At 38.8% G+C, this 14,886-nt stretch overlaps 1 protein-coding gene across 8 annotated transcripts in view; it reads left to right on the top strand.

Moving 5' to 3' along the window:
• Positions 1 to 14,886, top strand: part of ATP7 — a 63,702-nt gene that overhangs the window by 41,829 nt on the left and 6,987 nt on the right. For all 8 annotated transcript variants that reach the window (XM_053765775.1, XM_053765776.1, XM_053765770.2 and 5 more), the window contains 12 exons: positions 873 to 972; positions 2,234 to 2,434; positions 3,120 to 3,276; positions 4,290 to 4,449; positions 6,126 to 6,249; positions 7,001 to 7,136; positions 8,242 to 8,384; positions 9,630 to 9,722; positions 10,443 to 10,553; positions 11,538 to 11,687; positions 12,753 to 12,823; positions 13,726 to 13,866. In XM_053765775.1, the coding sequence (XP_053621750.1) occupies positions 873 to 972; positions 2,234 to 2,434; positions 3,120 to 3,276; positions 4,290 to 4,449; positions 6,126 to 6,249; positions 7,001 to 7,136; positions 8,242 to 8,384; positions 9,630 to 9,722; positions 10,443 to 10,553; positions 11,538 to 11,687; positions 12,753 to 12,823; positions 13,726 to 13,866 (1,587 nt within the window). The remainder of the gene's footprint in view (positions 1 to 872; positions 973 to 2,233; positions 2,435 to 3,119; positions 3,277 to 4,289; positions 4,450 to 6,125; positions 6,250 to 7,000; positions 7,137 to 8,241; positions 8,385 to 9,629; positions 9,723 to 10,442; positions 10,554 to 11,537; positions 11,688 to 12,752; positions 12,824 to 13,725; positions 13,867 to 14,886) is intronic.

Raw genomic sequence — 14,886 nt, 5'->3', positions numbered from 1 at the left:
AAAAGTAAAAGAAAGTGGTAATATAAAAAAGGTGCGGTAACCACTTTCCTTTAGTATCTAACTAAAACATTCGAGATCAGCAAGTCGAAGCAGCAAAATTTTGGTTGGGGTAACCGCTTCCCATCGGGTAGGTTGGTATGATATAGATATAAGATACCAGGATAACATATTCTTCAGAAGATGTTTTTAGAAATTACTTAAGGTAAACTGTGTTGTGTGGTGGAAAAAGTACTAGGCTGACATAAATTAGTAGGCAGTATATAGCACAGCTTCTAATTACGGATTGTCATAATATAAAGCGGGTTTCTCATAGCTTGCCGTAGAAGTTCTAAAGAAAGGGATGCACGTATTTAATAGAAAAGGACCAGCGTCCTCCTTCTCTTTCTTTTGTATATCTGCATCCCTTTATGATATCCCTAATCTAATCTTCTATTGTTTGTCGAAAGAACCATTATGTGCGAACGAAGATTTTTTTTTCATAAATAAAGTTTTATTATTTTTGACATTGGTGTCAGATTTTATTCAAGTCGCCTAAAGGCATCTGATATACCTTTTACGATTACCTACCGACATCTAGTAGCAAGTAGTCGCATACACACTAGTGAAGTAAACTGTCAACCGGTGTGCAGGTTTCCTCACGATGTTTTCCTTCACCGGAAGCTAGTGGTAGTATATACCTAAGTATGATTGAAGGAATATATAGGATTCGAACCTGGGTCTTAACCACTTTAGATGAGTCAGATTGCTATACGAACTCATGTGGCACGAGTAGGATTCGAACCTGGGACCTGTACAGGCAAAAATCACAGATAAAAAAGTACTAGGATCACATGACACAGTAGGAGGTAACACAAATCTTGTCCGCTTTGAAGGTACTTCGTCCCGTTGGTAGTGTTCCTGTCAGTCCTCACTCTCATCTGCTGGATCGTGACGGGAGCTATCAACGGGGACATTATCTTGCAGATTACACCCGTAAGTATACATTTTACAGTAAAAAACAAAAGTACCTATATTTGAAATTATACAAGAACCTTACAAAAGAATATTTTTCATAGTCGTATGCCTCATGGCTGAGGGTGGTGGTCATTACGTGGAATGAAACGTACACACACACAAGTTGATAATCAACCAGTGTGCAGGTTTCCTCACGATGTTTTCCTTCGCCGGAAGCAAGTGGTCGTTGATGAATTAGTAGTTACTAACACATGAGTCAAATTGGCATCAAACTCATTTGGCACGAGTAGGATTCGAATCTTGGACCGTTCGGTTCACTGGTGGGCGTCTTAACCATTACACCACCACCGCTACGAAAGAATTTAACGTAAGATTTTACATTATTAGTTCAAATATATTTTGTAATATTAATGAATTCGCTAAATAAATGTATTTGTTATTCATGATTTTTAACTTAATTTTGAAAATCGTATCAACCGAGAATCGCGCTCGATACTAGAATATTTTCATCTCAATTATTATTTAGAAATATATGTGAAATATTTGTTGATATATTGTACCGCTTCTTCACCTGCGCTTTGGATGTCGGCAGTAGTCTTAAAACTAAGTCTACGTTTAAAACAATTTTTTGACGTCAACAACTGATGTTTATAAATTTGATTGACGTCAAAATTTTGTTTATTATTAGCAAGTAATATCCCATTTAAATGCGTGTTTGTCACCACTTCACTCTTTATATAATGTATTTTTATTTACATTGCACATGAAAAAGAAATCGAAAAACATGACAAAAGTTTTTTGGCTAATCAATAGACTTCGTATAGAGAATCATAAATTTTGGTTCCTAATTAACTGTTTATTTTTGTTTTCGATGCTTTTGTATGCCATGTACTGAGTTTTATCAAAATTTTTGCAGTGTAACCAATCTTGAAATTTGTATAGGTTAAGACTAAGAATAAAATAAAGTTTTAATCTGTCGTCTAAAAAATTTACACGAGGTAATCCGAGGCCAAATAGATAATTAACACTTTTTAACCCCCGACGCAAAAAGAGGGTGTTATAAGTTTAACGTGTCTGGCTGTGTATCTGTCTGTGGCATCGTAGCTCCCAAACGGATGAACCGATTTTCGTTTAATTTGTTTTGTGTCATAGATAATTTTATCCCGAGTGTTCTTAGCCATGTTTCATGAAAATCGGTTCAGCCGTTCAAAAGTTGTAGCGAAATGAATATTGAAAGTAGTTTTTTTTTATTTGTCTAACAAATAAAGTTGTTTTTCAGGAAATCTTCCGCAACGCAGGTTACTCCAAATGGGAGTTGATAGTCCAAACTGCCTTTCACTTCGCCCTCTCAGTGTTAGCTATTGCCTGCCCCTGTGCCCTGGGGCTGGCTACCCCCACGGCGGTCATGGTGGCTAGCGGGGTGGGGGCGGAATTGGGGTTGTTAGTGAAAGGGGCGGAACCACTGGAAAACGCGCATAAAGTGAGTTTTTAGCCACGGTAACCTCTTGCCATCAAAATATCGTAGTGGTGATCGCTCATATTTTTTAATATAAAGGGTACTGAGCATAATATAAGGTCAGTTTTTGGTTACGGTAACCGCTTGCCATCAAATATGGTGATTACTTTAGTTTAAACGTACAAAAGTACTGGGATATCATAATCTTTGAAAGGTAGTCACTAATTTAAGTTATAAGATTTTAAAACTGTATAGGGTATGACGATTGTCTTAAAAAGTACTGGGCTAACATAAATTTGTAAGAGGTTTTAATTTTGCACTTTCATAACAGCAATTGTTTTTAAGCACGCTTTACCTGTTATAATATTTTCTTGTAATCTATAAATATAATAATCTATATCTATACATCTATCTATACATATAATAAAACTGTAAGTGGGCTACGTTTGTTCGCGCAAAACATAAAAACTACTTGATGGAATTTGATGAAGTTTACTCAGTTGTGTAACGGATGGTCTAACTTAAAATCTAGTATAGGTTTCATCGCCCCGTCATATTGACATTAATAAGTTATGCGCGGACGCACGATTTAAACGCGGGCGAAGGCGCGGGCAAATTTTAGTATGTATATAATATTTTCTATAATATATTCTTTATATAGCGTAGATTGTATCTAGTTTTACAAATATAAATCAATCTTACTTCTCAGGTGAAAACAGTGATATTCGACAAGACAGGCACGATCACACGCGGCCGGACAAGCGTGGCCAAATGTTCGCTGCTGACCGGCGACCCCAACATGTTGGCCGATGTGCTCGCCAGCATATTGGCAGCTGAGATCAACTCCGAGCATCCCGTCGCTTCAGGTAATTTATCCATGTTTACATGGTTTTGTTGCTCCGTATTTCCAGATTTTTTTTTATTTTATTATTAGTTTCAACATTTTTATATTTATTGTAGTGTACGGCATTGGTTTGTGCCTATCATTCGCACGTAACTGTACATCACAACCAAATCACTGATGTTCCACCTTATTCTTAATGGTTAGAACTGTGACTGTGTAGTGGGAAGGATGACGTGACATCACAAATTTATGCGTACATTACAGTTACGTAGACATAGATAATTATAGACATCGTCATATATAACAAGAAAGGGAAACAAAACAGTAGTTTGTAGCTTTTTTGCGAAATTACTGTATGGTATAAAAATTAACGCGAAAAAGCTGTGAGAACATCACAGCCACTTTTTCGCGTTAATTTAACCTTGTATGATCTACTAGCTTTTTTCTGCGGAAATTTCGCACGGGAACAATTACTATTCCGGCATGAAAGGTAACCTATGTCCTTCTCCACACTTCAAACTACATTGCAAAATTTCAAGAATATTAGTTGAGCAGATAGAGCGTGAAGAGGCAACAAACAAATACTTCTGCATTTCTAACGGTACATTTACACTCGGCCGCTGCCGGAAATATTTCCCTAAATACTTCTGCGGCGATAACGACGCGAGTGAGCGTTCACATTCAGCATTCATATTCTTATTCTCTCTGTCTCTCTTCTTCATTTATCAACTCGCAAAAATGACTGACGTCGATCTCGTCGAGGTTGCTGGTTCGACAGCATTATGTCTGATCATTACAAGCAATCCTATATTACCCGCTCATAAAGTTCTAAAAATATAATTGTTTTTTTCATTACTCCACTACTGTGTGCGCCGGACAACGGCAGTGACACGAGCAGTGACAGCGCGAGTGATCTATTTACATACTCGTGCTATCCACTTGGTGCTCACTTCCCTGCCCAATAGGGCTGAGTGTCAATGTGACATAATATTAGGATTTCAAATTGTCATTGCAAACGTTTATTCCACCGAGAAGCCATAGTCCGCTGGTGCACGTCAGTGCTGGGCGAGGCGGCGGGCGGCCGGTATCAGTGCGCGGAGTTCAGCGCAGTGCCGGGCTGCGGGCTCCGCGCCAAGCTGCGGCCCGCGCGCCCGCCGCTGTCTGCTGCGCTGGCGGCCAAGGGGAACCTTAAGGGGTGAGTTGTGTCTTCACGCTTACAAATGAGTAACTGTCGATTAAGTTCCTCGGTAGTTTCTCGCGGTTTCTCGGTAGATGGATATATGGGTAATTCGTTTCTTTGATTTGCCACACACACGTCTTATAATAAATAAGCATAAAATTAAACAAATTGGTATGCTTTCATCAAGGCAAAAAGGCCATAACTCAGCGAAACTTTCGGCACCTTAGTACAGTATTACCGATTTTCAGTTATGGCCAGCATTGTAGGTGCGAGTGCTTATCTTAAACTTAACAAGAAGATGTTATTGCGAGTTTGTAAAGTGAAAAGTAAAAATGTCTTAAACTAATAACTTACAAAATTAACATAGCCATAAGTAATCACCACTTAACTCTAGAACAATATCGTGCAGTAATTCCAAGGGGAAATCTACTACAGCTAACGCTTTGAAATACCAATTTTGTGTTTTTGCAGCAGAGACGATTTTAAATGAGATTTAAATGTGTACAGGGAACTTAGCTGCCTTATTGGCGGTGGTACGTCATTCCAACATTTCGTATGAGAACTATCAACTAATTCAGTCGTTTCTCGATAGTTTCTCGCTAGTTTATTGCCGTTTCGTGGTAGTTTCTCGCACAATATTTTTGCCATTTTTGCTTTAGCTATGTCGAGCGTGTGCAGACCACTCTGTCACTATAATTCTGAGTCTAAATATAGTGAATGACTCGAGGTCAAACATAGGCTACCGCGCACGCATCTGCACGCAACAGCCAGTTTAAAATATAATATTTCTCTCAAACCTACAAACTACTAGAGATAAAAAAGGTTTCCTCACGACGTTATCCTTCACCGGAAGCAAGTGGTGGTCGATGAAAACTACTGTACATGAGTCAGATTGGTATACAAACACATGTGACGCGAGTAGGATTCGAACCTGGGACGTTTCGGTACACCAGGCTTAACCATTACACCGTTTTAAACCTACTACCTGTTCAACAGAGTTGAAATTTACCTAGACACTTTAGTTCCCATGATAATATATATGTATTTATGTACTTTACAAAGACAAAGATTATTTATTAGCTAAAACATGAGTTTACATATTTTCACAATGTGGTGTTAAAAGAAAAACTTAATCCTACATGTTTCACCGTCCGCGGGTATGCAAATTTAAATGGAGAGCATGCTATCATCCCACAAAACAAAATCGAATAAATAAAAGTAACTAAATTTTATCTGAGTCTATCATTAAAAAAAAACTTTCAAATTATAATAACATTTATATAGCAAGGACCTGAGGTACTTTTTAAATATATTTAAATTCTGATCTTTAACTTGTTGTTCGCGTCTTTATTATGATAAGGCGTCTTTATTTGACGACCTCGGTGGCGCAGTGGTAAGGTTCTTGCCACTGAACCGAGAGGTCCCGGGTTCGATCCCCGGTCGGGTCATGATGGAAAATGATCTTTTTCTGATTGGCCCGGGTCTTGGATGTTTATCTATATATGTATTTGTTATAAAATATAGTATCGTTGAGTTAGCATCCCATAACACAAGTCTCGAACTTACTTTGGGGCTAGCTCAATCTGTGTGATTTGTCCTAATATATTTATATTTATATTTTATATTATTTATATTATAAGGAAACTCAACGGGATCCACAGCCGGTGTGTCAATGATTCGTTTGCACGCAGGGCTGGGGGTACGCTGCAGCTGTCGGGGGTGCCGGTGGAGCTGGTGGCGGGGGACGGGGACGCGGCGCTCAGCTCCGCGCAGGCCGCCAACCGGCTCAGCTGTCTCATTCCCACTGAGGGAGAGGTAAGCTTGTGTGTTAAGAATCTTGACTAATATTATTAATGTAAAAGTAATTTTATTTGTTACTTCTTCGACCTTTATCTACTCAACCAATCTTCTTGAAATTTAGCATTCATATAGTTTGAAGTAGGGAGAAGGATAGGAAAGATATTTAGGTTACCTTTCATCCCAGAAAAATAGCTGTTCCCGTGGAAAATGTACGCGGTAAAAGCTAGTCATACTAATATTACAAATGCGAAAGTTTGTGAGGATGTGTGTATGTGTATGTTACTGTATCACGTAAAATCTACTGGACACAGACATAAACTGGAATAACACATAGGGTACTTTTTATACCGAAATTCCCACGGGAGCGAAGCCCCGGGGCGCAGCTAGTTATACATATATATCATCATCATATCGAGTGTGTTATTGCTAACACTGATATCAGATTTAATTCAAGTCGCCTAAAGCCATCTGACATGACTTTTACGACTACTTACCGCCATCTAGTGGCAGGTAGTCGCATACACACTAGTGAACTAAACTGTCCACCTGTGTGCAGGTTTCCTCACGATGTTTTCCTTCACCGGAAGCAAGTGGTGGTCGATGAAAACTACTATATTTTGATTGATGATAGATTGATATACAAATTCATAAGGCACGAGTAAGATACGAACCTGAGACCTTTCGATCCACAGGCGGGCCAGTCTTAACCATTACACCACCACCGCTTCATATAGATAAAATTGTAAGATGTCTAACTCGTTTACAGGACGGGCAACAAATAGTTTTAATAGGTAACAGGGAATGGATGAACAGAAACGGTGTGACAGTGCCGAGGAGAGTCCTGGACACGCTGCAACAAGACGAGGAGTTGGGGAGGACCGCCGTCATAGCCGCTATTAATGGTAAGTGGTTATATTATAAAAGCTGTTGTTTAATCCTTTATATTTGTAATATGTATAAAATATATGCATCTCTGGAAGAGCCATACATATTTACGCCTTTTGCTGTAGAGACCCTGGGACCTTGGGGTGCGAATGCAAAAACCCTTTCCAAAGAAATTTCCACACGCCTGGTCGATGTCTCCGGGGACCCAAGGGCTGGTGACTATTTAGGCCAACGTTTGAGTTTGGCCATACAAAGAGCAAATGTCGCCAGCCTTCTGGGAACTTTACCGCGCGACGACGGCGATTTAGTGTCATTTTTTTTTAATTTAAATTAATTACAAGACAAGGACAAGGGTCGATGCTTGTTGTGACTTGCGTCAGCACGTTCGCCCCGTCACACCTTCGGGGTAGTGTAAGAGCCGCTGGGTCAGGCTGGCTGCCGCCAAACAAAAACACGTTAAGTATGCCTGCCTTAAACCGGCCTATATTTTTGTGCCGGTTGCATTGGAGAGCACGGGTGCCTGGGTTACTGAGGTCCAAACTTTCATTGGGGAGTTGGGTCGTCGTATTGCTGAGTCGAATAAGGACATCTGCTCAGTGTTGTATTTGGCTCAAAGGATTTCTGTAGCAATCCAAAGGGGAAACTCTGCAAGCATAATGGGTACCTTTGCATTTGGTACGATACGGGGTGGACTTGTGGATGTGTGAATGGGTATGTGTTTATTGATTTATTCATGTTTATTTACCTTTTAAACGAAGCTTGTTGTGGATGTATTGTATAAGTTAAATTAATTTTGTGAACACAGTGATTTAAATATTTAAATTAATTTAGTATTTATTATTTTAGTTTTAATTTTTATTTTTAATTTATAGTACGTATATAGGAAATACTTTTATTATTTCAGTATATAATACCGTTGCTTCTAAGGTGTAATATAATGTATTAATAATATATTAACATATATTACTTTTTATTGATTAAATATATTATTTTTATTGCTGAATCTATTTCTTCAAAACCTGATAGTAATAAAAAAACGAATGTGAAAACGCGTATGTATTTTTGTTCTTTCACGTGATGTTTATACAACCGAAAGTTGACAAACTCTTAATCTTGTTTCAGACCAACTGGTGTGCACTCTGGGTATATCAGACGAAGTGAAACCGGAAGCCCATTTAGCAGTGTACTGCCTCAAGAAGATGGGTCTCCAAGTGTGCCTGCTGACGGGAGACAACAGGAAAACCGCTGTGGCCATAGCTAGACAGGTAGCCATTTTTTTCATTGTCCATGAGACCGCGGGAACGACGTCATATTACAAAGAGAAGATCTTCCAGTCAGGCTAACTGTGAGCCTGGGGTATCTCTACTCCAACGGCGTCATGTCTAAGGTTATATATATATGTTGCATATGCAACTAATCGTAAACACACTGCCTGCGCGTTTTAGGCTTGTTCTTTTCTACCGTGACTCGACCGAAGCGCCATCTATCCGTGGTATTGTGGATCAGCTGTGCCGGTACCGGTACCGGTGTACCGTAGTCGTGTCTATTCGGCTTTTGTGTCTGCGGAGTTGTGCATGTGGCGTGGTAGATTTCGCCACAATACCGACGTGACCCTGCTCCTAAACGTAACTGTACATCACAGCCAGACTTCGATGTTCCACCGTATTAACTTTACCCGTTCGGGCATTGAGCACAACTATTTGTTTTTCTCCTCTCAGTTATCTATTACCTCTAGTTGGGACACACGTGGGGGGACTGAGAGCGGCCAAGTGAGCAATATATTCTTAATTTATCAGAAATTTACTTTCCGCTGGTGTTGTATGGTGCTCTAGAGTAGAACCATGATATCTTCCTATGAACGTCGGTGTCTAAGGCCTGCCACATAGCCTTGACAGCTGATAGGTAACAATAACATTCCAAGGGGTTGACAAATGACAGGCGAGCGCTGTTAAGATAACTATTTACGTTATCCCCGGACTTAGCGGTGTCATAGTCCCGAACGTAACCGCACGCGAATTTGAGAAAGAGAGAATTTTCAAATTCAAATTCAAATCATTTATTCAGAAGTTAGACCTTCACAGGCACTTTTTCTCGTCAATTTTTATATTTATAGTTATTTCTCACAAGCTACAAACTACTGGCATTTCGGAACGGCCACTGCTGAGAAGAAATGCCGAAAGAAACTCATTTGGACAGTGTTGGTCCCTATCATGCCAGATCGGTTTACCATTATTGTTTCTTACAATGTTTTTTTTCTAATAATATATAAAAGTACATAAGTCAAAAGGTATATCAAAACAGGTTATGATTGTGATCCGAGTGCTGATTATAATATATATATATATATCGATGTGAAACACAATTAACTTACATAAAAATATATGAGAAACAAGATGGCAGCACCCGTTCACGAGTTGACGCATGGGACAGCCATCGCGTAGCTCAACCATAATAGAGGGAACCTCACGACCCGAACGGAATATAATTACGATTCATTTTTGCACGTGTAGGTGGGGATAAATAAAGTGTACGCAGAAGTGCTGCCCTCGCACAAGGTGGCAAAAATACAGAAACTGCAGGAACAAGGACAGAAGGTTGCTATGGTGAGTACTGAGTATAATAGAAACTCTTCTGTGTAATTTTTGACCTTGTAGTCGCCGTGGTGGTGGTGTAGTGGTTAAGACGCCCGCCTGTGGATCGAAAGGTCCCAGGTTCGAATCCTACTCGTGCCACATGAGTTTGTATACCAATCTGACTCGTGTATAGTAGTTTTCATCGACCACCACTTGCTTCCGGTGAAGGAAAACCTCGTGAGGAAACCTGCACACTGGTTGATTATTATTAACTTGTGTGTGAAATGGAGAAGGCAATGGTAAACCACTCCATTACTAATGCCAAAAAAGTTGTTGTGTGTGTTTAATTCCACGTAATGACCACGACCCTCAGCCATGAGGAATACGACTATGAAGTCGCCGTGGTCGCAGCCAGACCGGCCTGAGCTTTTTCTGAGCTGAGCTTGTGGCTACAAGTTTGTTGAAATGTCAGCAACATTAAATAAAATTATGTAGTCATGTGTTCAAAGCGCGAAAGTTTAAAAAACACTAAATTTCATTCCACTTACATTATGAAAGTACCTGATAATTTCTCGAAGGAAAACATCTTGGACTTTCAATTTTTTAATATATTCAATATGTAAAAAACAAACCCCGATTTCAATATGTAAAATTGCCATACAAATTTATCAAACAAGCAAGCCTCCATAGAACAAACACAGATTGCACATTTGAAGTCGTAATTGTGGTCGTTTATCACGTTTTTTCAAGGTTGGCGATGGGGTGAACGATTCGCCTGCGCTTGCGCAAGCGGACGTGGGCATCGCTATAGCGAGCGGCACCGATGTCGCAGTCGAAGCTGCGGACTTAGTTTTAATGAGGGTGAGTTGTACTAATTCAATCCTACTAATATTATATAAATGCGAAAGTTTGTGTGTATGTTTGTTACTCTTTCACGCAAAATCTACTGGACCGATTGTTAGGAAATTTGGTACACGGGTAGAATATAACCTGGAATAACACATAGGGTACTTTTTATCCCGGAATTCCCACGAAAGCAAAGCCCCGGTGCGCAGCTAGTAATAAGTATAATACGCTAGCTATTTCACGCGGCTTCGCCCGCGTTAATTTACTTTCCAAAACAAGAATCGAAGTTAAATATCGAAGTCAAACGTTTAACCCCTATTTCAACTCTTTAGGGCTAGAATTTCCAAAAGTCAGTTAGCAAACATATCCTAGTCACAATCTTCAATCACCACTTTACCTTCCTGACAAATTTCATTATTATTCGCTTAGTAGTTTTCGAGATTTCGTGGAGAGTGAGCGTCGTATTATAAATGCCAAAGTAAGTTTGTTTTTTGTTTGTCACCTCTTCACGTTCTATCTGCTCAACCAATCTTGTTGAAATTTTGCGTACTATAATGTAGTTTGAAGTATGGAGAAGGACATAGGGTCTTTCCTTTCATCTCAGAAAAAATGCTCCCTTGGGAAATTACGTGGGCGAAGCCGCGGGCTAAGCTAGTAAATAACTAAATGTATGTACCACCTACACTCTGTAACGACACAAATAAATATAAAAATAAATATATTACACAGATTGAGCTAGCCCCAAAGTAAGTTCGAGACTTGTGTCATGGGATACTAACTCAACGATACTATATTATATAACAAATACATATATAGATAAACATCCAAGACCCGGGCCAATCAGAAAAAGATAATTTTCCATCATGACCCGACCGGGGATCGAACCCGGGACCTCTCGGTTCAGTGGCGAACACTTTACCACTGCGCCACCGATATCGTCATAAATACACAAACATATAATATTTTCTAGTTTTGAGTTTTAAAATGTTTTGTCAACAGAACGATCTGCTGGACGTGGTTGCGTGTTTGGAACTGTCTAGAACGACTGTGCGTCGCGTCCGCCTAAACTTTCTGTTTGCGTCTGTATATAACTTGCTTGGTATCCCGTTGGCGAGCGGCGCGTTTGCCATCTTTGGACTGCAGTTACAGGTAATAAAATAAGCTTGTTACCAAATGTTTTGATGACTATTCGAATACCCTTTTACTACAGGATTTCATGGTATTCATGTTATTATTGGAACTTTATTTTCATTAATCTGCCGCCATTTAAACTTTCGCTTTGCTAAAAATCATCATTTCAGCAGCTTGAAATTTCAAATTAAAATTTCTCTATTCAATTTAGGATGATATACATCAATTATTGACGTTAAAAAATTACTTAAACTAAGTCTACTGCCGGCTTCCAAAGCGCAGGTGAAGAAGAAGCGGCGCAACAAACTTCACCGCAGCCTTTTCTCCAAGGACGTCAATTAACAAATATAGGTCTTATACATATATTAAAAGTTAGGAGGACGAATTTACCTCATTATCATTATTATTATAGCTTAATATTGATTTTTTGTAGATCTAGTTTGATTTTTCCTTTATATTTTCATATATTGATGAAGAAATTAATTATATTATTATACCATTAGAAACACCAGTGAAAAAAATACTGTCACAATGACAATACTATCAAAGATATGGCAAAAATAAAATCACACATTTTTGGACTCGTCCAAACGCTCCGTACTAGAGGACGTGTAGGTGTGACGTCACAACGTGCGAAAATGTTCGCTAAGGAAGATATGCTTGTTCGACAGCTGCATTAAATATTACGTTTACGGTGATGACTTCTTAATAAAAGTGGTTACAAAATGTTTGTTATTTCTGATGGTTAAATTAATTTCTATAATTTGATATTTTTTAAAAATGGACTTTTTCCAACCAACTTTAAATCTTTGTATTCAGATCCAGCCGCATTGTTACAGTATATGAATTATCATATTGATCCTAAATATCCTAAATATATATATATTTTTTATCTAGATTATATATATGTAGGATACGAACCTGAGACCTTTCGATCCACAGGCGGGCGACTAATCATTACACCACCACCGCTTCACATATCAATAGTACAATGACCCATACGTCAGTAAAGTTTCCACAATTAATTAACTCTAATCTAGTGAGGTGGTAAACATTTTTTGTTTTATTATAATTTTATTTTAGCCGTGGATGGCGTCCGCTGCGATGGCAATGAGTTCGGTGTCGGTTGTGTGCTCAAGCTTGTTGCTCAAAACGTAAGTATTCTCTCTCTCTCTCTGTCTCTCTCTCTCTCCAATCCTTACATATTACACAAAGACTGGCAGACAGACAGACAGAAAGACAGACAGACAACGAAGTGATCCTATAAGTGTTCCGTTTTTACCTTTTGAGGTACGGAACCCTAAAAACGGATATGGATTATTGTTTATTTTCACCGATAGATAGTGTGGTTCCTGAGGAAAGTTCAGATGTATAATTTTATACAGTTTTATATTTACATACATTGTTATGTACTGTTGTGGTGCGACGACGCGTGACCTTAATAAATGTCAACCAAATGAATAGAATACCAAATGAATTCACTTCATTACATTGAGAACAATAATCTAGATCACGTACGACCTGGATAGCCTCCCACCATTATAAATAAATAAATAAATATATTAACACAAATCACACAGATTGAGCTAGCCCCAAAGTAAGTTCTAGACTTGTGTTATGGGATACTAACTCAACGATACTATACATACTTTGTTCTATTTGGATATGCATATAAACTATGTTTAATCAATAATAAAGAACAGTTAACAGTTACAGTTTATCATTTGACGACCTCGGTGGCGAAGTGGTAAAGTGCTTGCCTCTGAACCGAGAGGTCCCGGGTTCGATCCCCGGTCGGGTCATGATGGAAAATGATCTTTTTCTGATTGGCCCGGGTCTTGGATGTTTATCTATATATGTATATGTTATAAAATATAGTATCGTTGAGTTAGTATCCCATAACACAAGTCTCGAACTTACTTTGGGGCTAGCTCAATCTGTGTGATTTGTCCTAATATATTTGTCATCGAACCTATTACCAATTAGTATATTTATTGCGAACACCCTCGTATCACATAACAGTGTACATAAATAATAAATAAAATTATATTTGCAGCTTCAAGAAAGCAACTCCGGAACAATTGCGGACGCCGGAGTACCTCCAGTCCGTTCATCTGGAGAGGCTCGACAGCATATCGGTGCACAGGGCGCTGGACGACAGTGTTCCTGTCTCCGGCAACGCGTCTCCCCTTGCCAAGTATGTATATATGTCTCTTTCTTTCTCTATGTAATCTAACGGGATGGATGAAAATCGTAAACGAAATTTCGATCGCCTTTAAAATCAGATTAGATATTCATAAAATGTATATAAAGAACTGTCTATAAAACTGATTTTTAACTAAATTTTGAAGCGGTGGTGGTGTAATGGTTAAGACGCCCGCCTGTGGATCGAAAGGTCTCAGGTTCGTACCCTACTCGTGCCACATGAGTTTGTATACCAATCTGACTCATATTATAGTAGTTTTCATCGTCCACCACTTGCTTCCGGTGAAGGGAAACATCGTGAGGAAACCTGCACACTGGTGGACAGTTTAGTTCACTAGTGTGTATGCGACTACCCGTCACTAGATGGCGGTGAGTAGTCGTAATGTCATGTCAGATGCTTTGAATAAAATCTGACACCAGTGTTAGCGATAACACACTCGATATGATGAACAACATTATTCGCTATTGCAACACCGATAACAATTGTCAAGTTTGGATGCGAAAAACCACGTGTTTCCAGTTATTTTGTACTTGAAGTCGATAAGTGATGTATATCATCCTAAATTGAATAAAGAATTCTGAATTTGAATTATAGACTACTATATACGCTGTCTACGCGCATGCGCTGTGACGACGAGATCGCGCATGCGCGATGTTTTTTTTTCTAAAAAAAAAAAACAAATTCTGTCATCCACCATTTTTAGCTGTTGTTACTTTAAAATGAACAATCTTTGTCGAATACCGAGTATAATTATTTATAATATATACTCAGATAAGATCCCACAATACTCTTCATAGACCACAGTCCACAGTTTACAAAATAACTCTTCAACGAAAACGCGTTTCGTAGAAAAATTTTTTTTTGGTTTCTCGAAATCTAGATAAGGTTGAATTAAAATTATCGGCACGTTCAGTTCTGCTTGATATAATTAGGTTAGGTGAGAACATGATAATAAAGTTTAAGTAACTTTGTTAGGATCTTGTTTAATTCCAAAGACTGCTGTATAATAAA

This window comes from Plodia interpunctella, chromosome 28 (genome assembly GCF_027563975.2).
Source record: "Plodia interpunctella isolate USDA-ARS_2022_Savannah chromosome 28, ilPloInte3.2, whole genome shotgun sequence".
NCBI lineage: Eukaryota > Metazoa > Arthropoda > Insecta > Lepidoptera > Pyralidae > Plodia > Plodia interpunctella.
This window is presented reverse-complemented; position numbering and strand designations above follow the sequence as displayed.